Raw genomic sequence first — 13,989 nt, 5'->3', positions numbered from 1 at the left:
TTGTTGCAGAATTTCTGTGCTGATTCTGCAACCAAAAACACCAGAATTTGATGTCCAAATGCCTTCTAAAAGTTTACTAAACTGGCTAAACACAAGCCATATACAATGTCACTGACTGTGGTGGGAGAGGACAGAAAAACAAACTTTTTTTTGCAGTTATGCCAGTTTAAGATTTTTAAAGCCCCACAACATTTTTAACATTTACAGGGGCTGCTTTATATACAATTCAGCCATATATTATTCTCCATATATATTTGCTGGTGAGAAATGGATACTACTCACTCTTATGAAGTACGATCAGCACTTTCAATCCTTTATTTCAAAATTAAAAACTAATCATGGCTCATTATTCAGGTGTGACCCCCGAAACGTTGCACACGATGGAATAGGATACAACTTGGCGTTCTCAAAGAGAGGCCTGCAAGCCATGAATGATTTTGAAATAAAGGATTGAAAGTGCTGATCGTACTTCATAAGAGTGAGTAGAAGCCATTTCTCACCTACAACTATATATAAGGAATAACATAAGGCTGAATTGTATATAAAGACTGTGAATACCGAGTCGGAGTGAGACTAAGTCAGACAGTGGTGGATAACAAAGCGTTCTAGGAGGAGTTGTAGACAATTAGCTCACACAAAATAATAACCCCATAAAATATTTTTTTTTTTAAAACCTTACTACTACATTATAAAAGATGAAAATAACCCCTACAGAGTTTATTATTCTTCTTGAGTAAAATATATGCCCACCAAAAAAATAAAATAAAAATTGTGACTAAATGTACTATAGTGGATACATAGGCATAACAAAAAGGGCAAATTATACATGGATAATACCATATAAACACACATGAATGTGGGCCAGTTGGTATGGTTACTCACGGTTCCCGTGGTTTGGTAATAAAGCCAGTTGATGCGCTTACTCACGATTTTCGTGATGTGGTAGTAGTGCGACTTGCTGAAATTACTCACTGTTCCTGTAATTCAAAACCCAGCGCCCACCATGGGTATGATGTCACCGAAGAAAGTGTTGTCGGGAGATGACCTGGTCTCTGGGTGTCCAGTTAAGCTATCCCTGCCTAAAAGCGGAGCACTCGCCCCGAAAGGGCGACTCCACTTCTCGGTGGATAAACCCTCAAAAATGCTCTAGCATGCCCTGAATAAAGTTGTTAAGCTGAGTCCTGACGCATTTCCCCATTAGAGATTGCGATGGTTCATCAGGGGACAAAGACACTATCCGATAAAGTCACAGATGCTGGCTACCAAAGAAGATATAGGCACCTCTATATAACCGTGAGTAATCAACTGGCTTTATTATCAAACCACAGGAAACGTGAGTAACCATATCAACTGGCCCACATTTGTGTGTTTATATGGCATTAAATGTATATAATTTGCCCTTTGTTATACCCATGTATCCACTATAGTACATTTAGTCACTATTTTTTGGTGGGCATATATATTTTACTCAAAAATACTAAACTCTGTGGGGGTTATTTTAATCTTTTATAATGGGGGAGTAATTTGATTGCATATAATGTTTCTAGCCGCTACCATTCAGGCGATAGCAGCATCTAAAGCAGCCCCCCAGTTAGTTACTTTTCGCACTGCTGGAGCTGGACTATGATGTTCCAGATTTAATAGCAATGTATATTTAATTACATCTTCTCTTCAGTATTGGGTTACAGCAGTTAGGAGCAACTAAACACAGAAATTTGGTTTGTAACAAAAAGTATGACAACGCATGTTTCAGTATCTGCATTATTTTAGGCAAGGATAACAAAACCCTGAAACGATCAGGTACCAAAAGGCAGTGAACAGAGAACCATCAGCAGGGGATTCAACAGGTGAGTAATGTATTTATTTTTTTGTATATTCCGCTGTCATTTTTCCTTATATCGGGCTACCTATTTAAGATCTTAAGTTTTCTTATTTCAGGTTAAAATTCTAGACATGTTGGTATCGATGACTACTTTACCCATAGTCTAACGTTTCAGCTTGTAATCTGAGGAAGCGCTATTGGTTTTTCAAGCTCCCCGCTTACAGTCACTGGAGAGATTTAGTGATCAAACAGGTAAATGACTCATAAGAACACCTGCCATATTAAAATTAGCCAATGGCATAATACCTTATCTATTTTTTCTTTCCTGTCCCTCAAATGGACTTTTACTCTAAATGTTTGTTCCTTCTGTAAGCTCTTTTTCATTTGCCCTTCAGACTGGCCCATTTATTCCCAGATGCATTACTTTACCCTGCCAGTGTTTTATGGGAAAGTTCATAAGACTTCCAAAAAGATGCCACATAGTTAGATAACCTTGCTGCCATGTGGTATATTGATCATGCCAATACAATTAGGAGGCACTGGCTGGCGTGCCTGGTCTAAGTACACAAACTACTGTGCGCAATTTTAATATGAATAAGCCAATATAATATGCTGCGCATGAGACACACAAAAATAATGTAATATAAATGAACACTATATTATAAACTAATCTTCGTGTAGCCCAGTCAAGCATACAAAAAATCCACAAGAGAAAACATGACATTTTAGAAACCCCATTTATTAAACCTCTGTATGCTGTGATGGGTTCAGAGTAATTTTATGAGATATCATCTTAGAAAAAGGTAGAGATGGCTTTAAAAACTCAAACAAACATTCTCGGTATAAAAATAATAGGACAGTTAATTGCCGATTCATTTTGCCAGATTTCAACTAAACAATAAATGTTTTAGATTGTTTAAAAGCATTCACTACATTAAAACAGATCTCTTGCCTCTCAAATACATTGTAAAATAAATGTACAAAAGAAAAATAAAATCCACCCTACCTTCCAATTTAACACAAGAAATGCTAAAATTAAATATTTCATTTATATAAACAGTATTGCTTCCAGTCAGACATTCCCACCCTATAGCCCATCATTTGCCACTGAAATTAAATGGGATTTTTTTTTTTTCCGAAACCAATGGAAAACTGTAATTTAAAAAAAGTCTGAAGGGTCTCATTTATACAGAGCATGGTATCAATAGTAATAAGTCAGAGCAACTAGACTTGATGAATTTTCTTTTGAAGACGTTTTGCGTCTAGCTTTTTCAATTAGAATGACTTGTCCAAGGTATCTCTGGCATTAAATACTGACTGACTATTATAACGAACACAAAGTCAAGGACTGCATGGAGGTAAGAGGTTGACTGCTTTTGCATGACTGACGCTATTAGACGTGATTAAACTGCCTTGATAGAGGTGTCAGAACTACATTGTAACTGGCAATAGACAATAGGACTGGTTCAAAAAGAGGTGTGAAAGGAGCCATTTATGTTACATTTGAGAAACCAAGCTTGAATAAATGTTTACGGGTGTGATAACTAATCTCCCACCTCTCCCAAGGCAGTTTTATCACAACAGATTCAGTTATTCAAATGCAGTCAACATCTTCCCTCCATGAAATACTTGACCTCATGTTCATTATGATAAACATATTAGGCTGACTGAAGCACGAGTCACCATCGGTCGGATAATTAGTGAAACATCTTCAAAAAAAAAAAAAAAAAAAACCAATTCCATTTGTTCTAAATTATTACTACTTTCATTTAAAAGTGGACCTTTAAAAAAAAGCAAAATTGCTCTAGCCTTAAAAAAGAAACAGAACACATTAACAAAACCCAGTAAAATGTAAAAATCAGAACAAAGGAAAATATATTGCCGACATAGGCAATTTGAGTTCAGAATCATAAACCTACATAATCCCTTACAGACTTAAACTTTCTTTTAGGGAGGCATGTTTCATATCTTTTTAACTTCTATACAAAATTCAATACCTCAAAAAGACCCAGCCAACTGGCAGTGGTTTTCTTAATACTCATCAGTAATGGAGCTGATAAAAATGCACATATAACTTCTGCTTATATAAACTGCTGTACATCTATATGAATGCTCTCCTCCAATAAACTGGATGATCAAAAAGGGACATACAAATATTTCAGAGGAAAAAATAAAATAAAAATTAAAGTCCTCACATAAGAATTTTGTTACATCCCCAATTTATTTTTTTTGCTGGTTTCGAGGGGAATTTTTCAAGACGCTTCTAAGGCGAAGGTAAACGCCCGTTGACTCTGACATGTTGTCATATTCAAATGGCGTAATACCTTCCGCAAACTTACTCCGATCTGGAATTCTAGTACTGGTAGAAGACGGGTCAACACATGTAGCCTCCTCTGTTTCTACAGAAGTCTTCTTGTTCTCATCATTAGAGTCACTGGGCTCAGTAACAACCGTCTCCTGGACATCAGCATTCCCATTGGGTTCTTTGTTAGACGATTCTTCCTCTTCAGTAGTCTGAGGGACATCTTCATTAGATTCTTGACCAACTGATTCCATTGGAAGATCAGGAGACTTTGATGCTTTAACAATATTTCGGCAAGTAATCTTCCCCTCTGTGATACTGTCCCTTTCAACTCTGCTTGGGGAGGAGGAAACAGAATTACCATTTAATGGTGTATGAACATCTGAATCGCTGTTTGTGCTATCTGCATTTTCCAGAGCTGCCCAGATTAAACGCTGTTGTTCTTCCAGCTCTTCCAAAGTCAAAGTGTCTTCATCCATGGAATCTACCACCTTGGCTTGTGAAGACTGAAGTAGCGGGGAGCCTCTAGAAGGAGTTGGTGGAGGTGTTCCTTTTGGAAGTGGTGGGGGAGTTGGTGTTGGTGGAGGTGGGGGTATAAAATGTGGAGGAGTTGAAGGAGGGGTTCCACGAGGTAGTGGTGGTGGAGTATTATATGGAGAGCCAGGGGGAAGAGGAGGCTGAAACTTAAACCCACGAGAAGGTGAGCAGTAAGATGCATCAAGATCTAGGGAAAAAAAAACAAAAAAAAACACATTCATATGGATTACGTACAGATTATGGATATATCAAGAGCCATTATTATAAAGTAGGTAGAATGTACAAAAATATGTACAAACGACCCTGCAAAACTGCTGACAGTAACGGACATTACTTTAAAAGAGATGCAGTTGTAGCGTTCAAATATGTGTAAACAGCTCTTCAGGACACCTAACACTGACCACAGTTTTGCTAGGTTTAAGGGTTTCTATCATCACAAAATCCGTAATGTAGCTTAGCGATGTGCTAATGTCAACAGTACATAACTAACTTATCTGCCTACATGCCGCCGTTCACCCAGAAAACTAACTTTTACAATATGCAAATGAGCCTCTAGGTGTTATTGGCTGTTGCTGCAGCACCTAGAGGCTCCGTCTCCTCACCGTTCGGCACGCCCATTTTGCTTTGATGGACATCTCTGCTCTTTAAAAGTTAAATCCCACGCATGCGCCGTATCGTTTAGTATTCGGCGCAGGCACAGTGAGTGAAGGACGCTCACCTGTGATGATAGAAACCCTTTAAAGCTACTAAGCCTTGATCACTTCTGTGTAGAATTTCTTCTACCATATTGTTCGCTTTATAAGATGCCACCGCCCCCCCCCCTGGAGCGGCGCCCAGAAATAGTAAGTAAAGGGACATCCCCATGTATGCCCTAAATGTCCTGCTACTTACTTAATCAAGTCTGGACCCATGAAAGCCATAAGGCCCCTTTCACATGGGCTAGTATTCCGCACGGGTGCAATGCGTGATGTGAACGCATTGCACCCGCACTGAATACGGACCCATTAATTTCTATGGGGCTGAGCACACGAGCTGTGATTTTCACGCATCACTTGTGTGTTGCGTGAAAATCGCAGCATGCTCTATATTCAGCGTTTTTCACGCAACGCAGGCACCATAGAAGTAAAAGTGCGCTAGCAAGTGCGGATGCGGTGCGATTTTCATGCATGGTTGCTAGGTGACTATCGGGCTGGGGACCCTATCTGTATTATTTCCCCTTATAACATGGTTATAAGGGAAAATAATAGCATTCTGAATACAGAATGCAAAGTAAAATAGTGATGGAGGAGTTAAAAATAGAAAAAAAAAATAATATGAACTCCCTGAGTCCACTTGATCGCGTAGTTGCAGATCTGTCTTCTGTAATGTTGAGCTGCCGGCTAAGGACCTGCGGTGATGTCACATCACATGATCCAATCACATGGTCCCTCACCATGGTGATGAACCATGTGATTGGACCATGTGATGAGCACAGTGACGTCACTGCAGGTCTTTTGCCAGGTCCTGAAGATAGAACAGAGACCGGCAGCTATGGAGCAGGTAAGTTAACTTTATTTTTTTAACCCCTCCATCCCTAATTTACTTTGCATTCTGTATTAAAAATACTATTATTGTCCCTTATAACCATGTTATAAGGGAAAATAATAAAATCTACACACCTAACCCAAACCTGAACTTCAGTGATTAAGTCCAGGTTTGGGTCTGGGTACCAAACATGGCAATTTTTCTCACGTGCGTGAAAAAAAGCATTAAACCGCTTTGCACTTGTGCAGAAAAATCGTGCATTTTACCGCAACGCACCCGCATCTTATTAGGCCCTCACACGCCACGCTCATGTGAAAGAGGCCTAAGAGGTTTAAGGTCTGACAAGCGGTCCTTTTTTCTTCTTATTTTCCTCCTCTAAAACCTAGGGTGAGTCTTATAAAGCGAAAAATACAGTAATAATTACACGTGCCATATCTATAATTTTTTTTTAGCCAATGTAGCTTTAGGAGATCTTATTTTTTGCAAGATGAGTTGTAGTTTGCGCTGCTCCCCTGTTTTGCCTTCAACCAGCCTAGTATCCTCCTGACATCACTCTTCTGCATCTGAAGTCCTATGCCGCCAACCATATTTGTAATTTTTTTTCGACTTGTTCCAAACTCAGACAGTGAACATTAAACATTTTTTTATGAATAAATTGGAAAACATAAATCAATGATAAAATAAGTAATACATGTCTATAGATCAATATACTGATAAGACCCCATTGCTGGGAGATGGGGGGGGTCACCCATTTTGACAGACTGTCCACAAATTTCTGGACGGTTGGACACCCTGGCCTGAGCACATTCTGTACAATACACAGGGCCAGTGTCGGTGTGTACAGGTGCAGGATTCAGACACAAAAGGAAGTGAAGTCAGAAGGATACGGGGCTGGATGAAAGCTAAACAGGTTAGGAGTTATCCATTAGTAACGCTGGGGAGCCTGGGCTCTTTCAGTGATAATTCCACCCCTGGGCACTTGCCATCCTCTTTTGCACATACCTTCAAAATGTGTTTTTGGAGCTTTACAGAAGCAGAAAAGTCAAGCCAAAGAAAGGTACCATTTGTTTTCGGTATGTATATCCCACAGTGCGCTGTGAGCAGTTTGAGACATCTAAAGTTGCGGCTCATTACACATTCTATTTAAGACAGGGATCAGCAACCTCCGTGGCCTATATGAGCTACTATGGCCTACAGCAGGGATCAGCAACCTCCGGCACTCCAGCTGTTCTGAAACTACAACACCCAGAATCCTCCTTTCAGTTCTATGGGAGTTAAAAGAACAGCCGACTAAGTGTGCATGCTGGGAGATGTAATTTCACAGCAACTGGTGTGCCGAAGATTGTAGATTCCTGCTTTAAGATAATGTGACCCACAGAAACTTTCAGTTATATTTTTCAGAATTCAAAGAAATCTTCGAGAAATTTTTAAAATAGGTTTTCTCATACCTGACGCTACATCCATATCCACAGGTGACTGTCCATGGCCATTTCCAGATGTCTTTTGTTTTTTTCTCAAAGAGCTTGATTGAGATGATGATGATCTTTTCTGGACTGTAATATCTCTTGGCTGTGATTTAAAGATATTTTAATATGGCTGCTATTGTCAAAAGTATAGGGAAAAAGTCAAACACAGAAAAAGCCAAAGAGAAAAGTAAAATGCCATCTTTTTAAAGCTTGGTTATATTGTTAAAAAAACAAAAAAAACAAAACAAACACACAGCAGCACTCTGGTGTAGTACACCTAGCTAAGAAATCAGATAAATTTAGAACAAGGATAGCTGGTAATAGTCACAATTTAGTATCAGTGCTGTCCGACAAGATGATAAATCCTGGGTGCAATCAAAAAAATACACATTACTGGACATCCAAAGCAAGGTCTAAAGCAAATTGACATTTATGGCACAGGAATCCAGGATAGAACAGGAATGCACAGATCAGTCAAACACTATAAATACTTACATCAGGAAAATTAGAAGACAAGTAATGTGCAAAAACTTCTTTTTGGTGATCTGGTTGCATTGGCATGGAGCCCAAATTCCTCCAGTCCTGAAAATAGGGGAGATGATACATATCCTATTAAATATTTCAGTTAATTATCGTTAAGTCCACACTTCGCCACCACAGATTTGTGTGGCACATCTGCAGCATAAGGCCTCATGCACACGACCGTTGTGTGCACCCGTGGCCGTTGTTCCGTTTTCCGTGATTTTCTGCGGACCCATTGACTTTCAATGGGTCCGTTGAAAACTCGGAAAATGCACCGTCATCCACCTCCGTGATCCGTGTATCCTGTTTGTCAAAAAAATATGACCTGTCCTATTTTTTTGACGGACAGCGGTTCACGGACCCATTCAAGTCAATGGGTCCGTGAAAGAACACGGATGCACACAAGATTGGCATCCGTGTCCGTGATCGTAGGTTACTTTCATACAGACGGATCCGAAGATCCGTCTGCATAAAAGCTGTTTCAGAGCTGAGTTTTCACGAAGTGATTGGGACGCTTCTAGTTAGAATATACAACGAACTGTGTACATGACTGCCCCCTGCTGCCTGGCAGCACCCGATCTCTTACAGGGGGCTGTGATCCGTACAATTAACCCCTCAGGTGCTGCACCTGAAGGGGTTAATTGTGCGTACCATAGCCCCCTGTAAGAGATCCTCCCTTGTAATAATAACATTGGTGGCCAGTGTGCGGCCTCCCCCGCCCCCTTTCCTCCCTCTATTGTAATTAGAACATTGGTGGCAGTGTGCGGCCTCCCCCGGGGTTAATTGTGCGGATCACAGCCCCCTGTAAGAGATCGGGTGCTGGCAGCAGGGGGCAGTCATGTACACAGTTTGTAGTATATTCTAACTAGAAGCGTCCCCATCACCGTGGGAACGCCTCTGTGTTAGAATATACTGTCAGATATGAGTTTTCACGATGTAACTCATATCCGACAGTATATTCTAATGGTGCTGGGGACGCTTCAAGTTAAAATATACCATCGGATTGGAGAAAACTCAGATCCGATGGTATAAAAGGGACTCCAGACTTTACATTGAAAGTCAATGGGGACGGATCAGTTTGCAATTGCACCATATTGTGTCAACGTCAAACGGATCCGTCCCATTGACTTGCATTGTAATTCAGGACGGATCCATTTGGCTCCGCACGGCCAGGCGGACACCAAAACGACTTTTTTCATGTCCGTGGATCCTCCAAAAATCAAGGAAGACCCACGGACGAAAAAACGGTCACGGATCACGGACCAACGGAACCCAGTTTTGCGGACAGTGAAAAACGAGATTTTTGTATAACTTACCAGTAAAATCTCTTTCTCGCTCTTTCCTTGGGGGACACAGAAGACCTTGGGTATAGCTCATCTCCATAGGAGGCGTGACACTAAGTGAAAACTGTTAAGCCCCTCCTCCACAGCTATACCCTCAGCCTGGAGAGAGAGACTGCCAGTTGCGTGTCCAAGCAGTGAGAAAAGGCAAAGTCCAACAAGCCAACTACCCAACGGGTAACAAAAACTTGGAAAACGTACAGAGAAAAAACAATGAATGGGTGGGTGCTGTGTCCCCCAAGGAAAGAGCGAGAAAGAGATTTTACTGGTAAGTTATACAAAAATCTCGTTTTCTCGCCCAGTTTCCTTGGGGGACACAGAAGACCTTGGGACGTTCAAAAGCAGTCCAAAAGGGGGAGGGACCACAGCACCAAGGTGAAGCACCCGAAAGGCATCAATGAACCGCCGCCTGTAAACCCAGGCGGGGTAAGGCAGCATCTGCCAAAGTCAGAGTATGCACCCTGTAGAACTCAGTAAGGCGTGCAAGGCAGACCTGTGGCCGCCGTGCCCAAATGCACGGCCGAAGCCCAATGCCTCCGGCCCAGGAGGCACCGACCGCTCTGGTGAAAGGAACGGTGACACCAAAGACAGAATCCTGCCCTTGGTGCGGTAACCTCAGCAATAGCCAATCTGATCAAGCGGAGGAAAACCACCCTGGAGTCTGTCAACCCTATGCACAGCCCTCCTGGAAACCCAAGAGGCCGAACGACTGCAAGAGTCGGAGATCTCCAAGTAAAAACGGCAAGGCCCAAACAACGTCCAAATAGGTGAGGTGTTGAAGCGAAAGGCAAACACCACCTTCAGAAGGAAGGAAGGAAGGAAGAAACGGGATGCAGAACAGCCCTGTCCTGGAAAAGACAAAGCTCGTAACAAAAAAAGGGGCCATTCCGGCACCCGTCAGAGACACGACTGATACGGAACACAACCGTACAGGACAGAAGGGGTAGAGAGAACTCCTGTAACGGCTCCAAGGACAAGATTGGAGCGCCGAGAGTACAGTACAGAGGAACCAAAGAGCCACTCCGAGGAAGAAGGTCTGGACATGCCCCGAGGGCCGGGGAACGCTGGAAGAGGAAGGACAGCGCCGACACTTGACACTTCAAGCAAAGGAGTCCCAGTCCCAGGTCCAGGCCGGACTGGAGAAAGACAGAACCATGGGGGGGAGAAGGGCAGAGTGGGGAATGCCCAGCTACCCACCGACACCCAGACAAAAAACCCTAAGTCCAACGACAGATCCTGGACGAAACACAGCCAGGAGCGAACAGTAGCGAGCCCGCTGGAGTCACCTGGGCAAGCAGATAAAAACCCAATGTGACCAGGCGCAGACCAGTAACACGGGCAGAAGGGTCGGCAAAAACTGGTCCCGTCGGCCTCCGAGCAACGTTGTCCCGTATCCACCCGGAGTGGGGGAGCAGAAGGACAGACGGAAGGGAACCGAAGGGTCCGCCCAGCATCCGCCAGATGCCAGGACAAGACAGGACAATCTGGACCGAAGGGCAGTCCCCCCAAGTTACCAAGAAGGTAAGTCTACAGCAGGACCATAGCCTAGAATGGAAAACGCAATCTGCACCCAGCGGGAGGACAGAACGCGGTAGACCCAGCAAGAGGCACACAGCAAATACAGCCAGTGTGAACAAGGGAGACAGTACGAGACCAAAGGAACACCGGAACCATCCACATGAACAACCATGCTCCCCCCAGAGGGGAGGACAGTGAAGGAACAGCCTCTGAAGCCTGGCCGGGCAGAAGCCACATCGGCGTGATCTGTACCGAACGGGGAGCCAAACAGAGCCGGCGAGACAAGGTAGTCGAGACAGAGGCCGGCATCACACCCCCCAACCGAAAGGAGGAGTGGGCAGCAGGGAAGTCATAGGACAGCCCAAAAGCAGAACCCTGCTACACTGTGAGACGCCAGGTTCACCGCCTCGCAGAAGGCAAATACCCTGAAGAACCCAAGGTGGAAGTCCTCCGGACCTGGGTAATAGAGCATCCAACAGAAGTTGGGTGATCTACCCGAGAAGAGTGGCCCGAACCTGGTAGCAGATCAGACCGAAGCGTAGAGGGCGCCAAGAGGAAGGACTCATACCACACTGCATCCGAAGAGGAGGAAATGGTAATAGGCGAAGGAACCATAGTCCCGCCAGAGCCAACGAAGAATCCGAGGGGCGCTGCAGACAACAGCACGCATCTAGGAACCACGAACACTTCCCGGGAGGAAGGGCCAACGAAATGAATGAGTACCACCCAGCTCGGTGCAGTAGAGAGCACAGAGCCCTCCGGGTCAGGTGGACAGAACGATCTCTGTAGAGACGAGTGCAAGGCTTGCGGCAAGTAACCCAAGAGAACAAAGGGATGTCGCAGGAAGGAGGGGAAGCATACGTACGAGCAGCCCCGTAAGCAGTGAGAAGGCCAACCCACCTACGGGAGGAGAAGGCAGAAACGGCCCAAACAACGCACAAGAACGGCCGCTCCCTGCAAAAAGGAGATTTTTGTATAACTTACCAGTTAAATCTCTTTCTCGCTCTTCCTTGGGGGACACAGACCTTGGGTATAGCTCAGCTCCCTAGGAGGCGTGACACTAAGTAAAACTGTTAAGCCCCTCCTCCATCAGCTATACCCTCAGCCTGGAGATAGAGACTACCAGTTGCGTGTCCAAGTAGTGAAAGGATAACAACCAACAATGGAAACAACCAGCCAGCAACCCAACGGGGCGCCAGACCATAACCCCGTACCCAAACACAGAAGGGTGGGTGCTGTGTCCCCCAAGGAAGAGCGAGAAAGAGATTTAACTGGTAAGTTATACAAAAATCTCCTTTTCTCGCCCATTTTCCTTGGGGGACACAGACCTTGGGACGTTCAAGAGCAGTCCAAGAAGGGAGGGACCACAAACCCAAGGCGGACCACCACCGGAGCATCAGGAAACCGCTGCCTGCAAAACCAGTCGGCCCAAAGCAGCATCCGCTGATGCATGCGTATGCACTCTATAGAACCTTGTGAAAGTGTGCAGAGAGGACCAAGTGGCTGCTTTGCACAACTGTTCAGCCGAGGCCCGATGCCTCTGCGCCCAGGAAGCTCCGACTGCTCTGGTGGAATGAGCAGTGACGCTGAAAGGCGGAGCTCTACCCTTGGCTCGATAAGCCTCAGACACCGCCAGTTTAATGAAACGGGCAATAGCCACCTTGGAGACCGCCAAACCCTTGCGCGAACCCTCCGGAACCACAAACAGGGAGTCCGTGCGCCGAAAGGATCCGGTGACCTCCAGGTAAATCTTCAACGCCCTGACCACATCCAGACGGTGCAGTTCCCGTTCTCTGGGGTGGGAAGGAGAGGGACAGAGCGACGGAAGGACGATGTCCTCATTGATGTGAAAGGCGGAGACCACCTTTGGCAGGAAGGACGGGACAGGCCGAAGCACAACCTTATCCTGGTGGAAGATCAGGAAAGGTTCGGAGCAAGAAAGAGCCGCTAACTCCGACACCCGTCGGAGAGATGTGATGGCCACAAGAAAGATGACCTTGCAGGACAGAAGACGAGGGGAGACCTCCCGTAAAGGCTCGAAGGGGGCTGATTGGAGCGCCGAGAGCACCACATTCAGGTCCCAGGATGGAACTGGAGGGCGGTACGGCGGAACAGAGTGAGCCACCCCTTGTAAGAAGGTCTTAATTGGCCCCAGAGGGGCCAGGGGACGCTGGAGAAGAATAGACAGCGCCGAAATCTGTCCCTTCAGAGAACTGAGGCTCAGCCCCAGGTCCAGACCCGACTGGAGGAAGGACAGGATCGTGGGAAGAGAAAACCGGAGAGGTGGGATGCTCCGGGACTCACAGAACCCCAGATAGGACCTCCAAACCCGATAGTAGATCCTAGAGGACACGGGCTTACGAGCACGGATCATGGTGCGGACTACGTCCGCGGAGAAACCCCGTCGCGTTAAGACGGCGGTCTCAATAGCCACGCCGTCAAACGTAGCGAGCCTAAATGCTCGTGGAAGATCGGTCCCTGAGAGAGAAGGTCTTCCCTGGAGGGCAGTGGCCACGGTGCGTCTGCCAACAGCAACATTAGATCGGCGTACCAAGACCGGCGGGGCCAATCCGGGGCGATCAGAATCGCGGGAACGCCCTCTGCCGCGATCCTCCGAAGAACCCGTGGCAGAAGGGGGAAAGGAGGAAAAACGTACAGAAGGGAGAATTCGCGCCACGGAAGGACGAGCGCGTCGGCGCCGTACGCCTTCGGGTCCCGTGCCCTGGCCAGGTATCGGGGGACCTTGTGGTTGAATTTGGAAGCCATGAGGTCCACGTCGGGGCGACCCCAGCGAAGACAAAGGGCTTCGAACACCTCTGGGTGCAGGGACCATTCTCCCGGGTCGATGGTGGACCGGCTCAGGAAATCCGCCGCACAGTTGTCCACCCCCGGGATGTAAATCGCGGATAAGGCCGGCACGTGCGCCTCCGCCCAGAGGAGAATGAGGGCCACCTCTTG

General features: G+C 45.5%; 1 protein-coding gene across 1 annotated transcript in view; it reads right to left on the bottom strand.

The window, feature by feature from the left end:
• Positions 1 to 2,542: 2,542 nt before the first annotated feature.
• The window catches only part of ZCCHC8 (zinc finger CCHC-type containing 8), a 46,250-nt gene continuing 34,803 nt past the window's right edge, over positions 2,543 to 13,989 (bottom strand). The window contains exons 12-14 of the mRNA XM_044275723.1: positions 8,147 to 8,233; positions 7,634 to 7,754; positions 2,543 to 4,848 (exon numbers count right to left, since the gene is read on the bottom strand). Coding sequence (XP_044131658.1) covers positions 4,043 to 4,848; positions 7,634 to 7,754; positions 8,147 to 8,233 — 1,014 coding nt within the window. The 3' untranslated portion in view covers positions 2,543 to 4,042. The remainder of the gene's footprint in view (positions 4,849 to 7,633; positions 7,755 to 8,146; positions 8,234 to 13,989) is intronic.

Source organism: Bufo gargarizans, chromosome 1 (genome assembly GCF_014858855.1).
Source record: "Bufo gargarizans isolate SCDJY-AF-19 chromosome 1, ASM1485885v1, whole genome shotgun sequence".
Lineage (NCBI taxonomy): Eukaryota > Metazoa > Chordata > Amphibia > Anura > Bufonidae > Bufo > Bufo gargarizans.
Note: the sequence above shows the minus strand (reverse complement) of the source record. Positions and strands in the feature narration are given on the sequence as shown.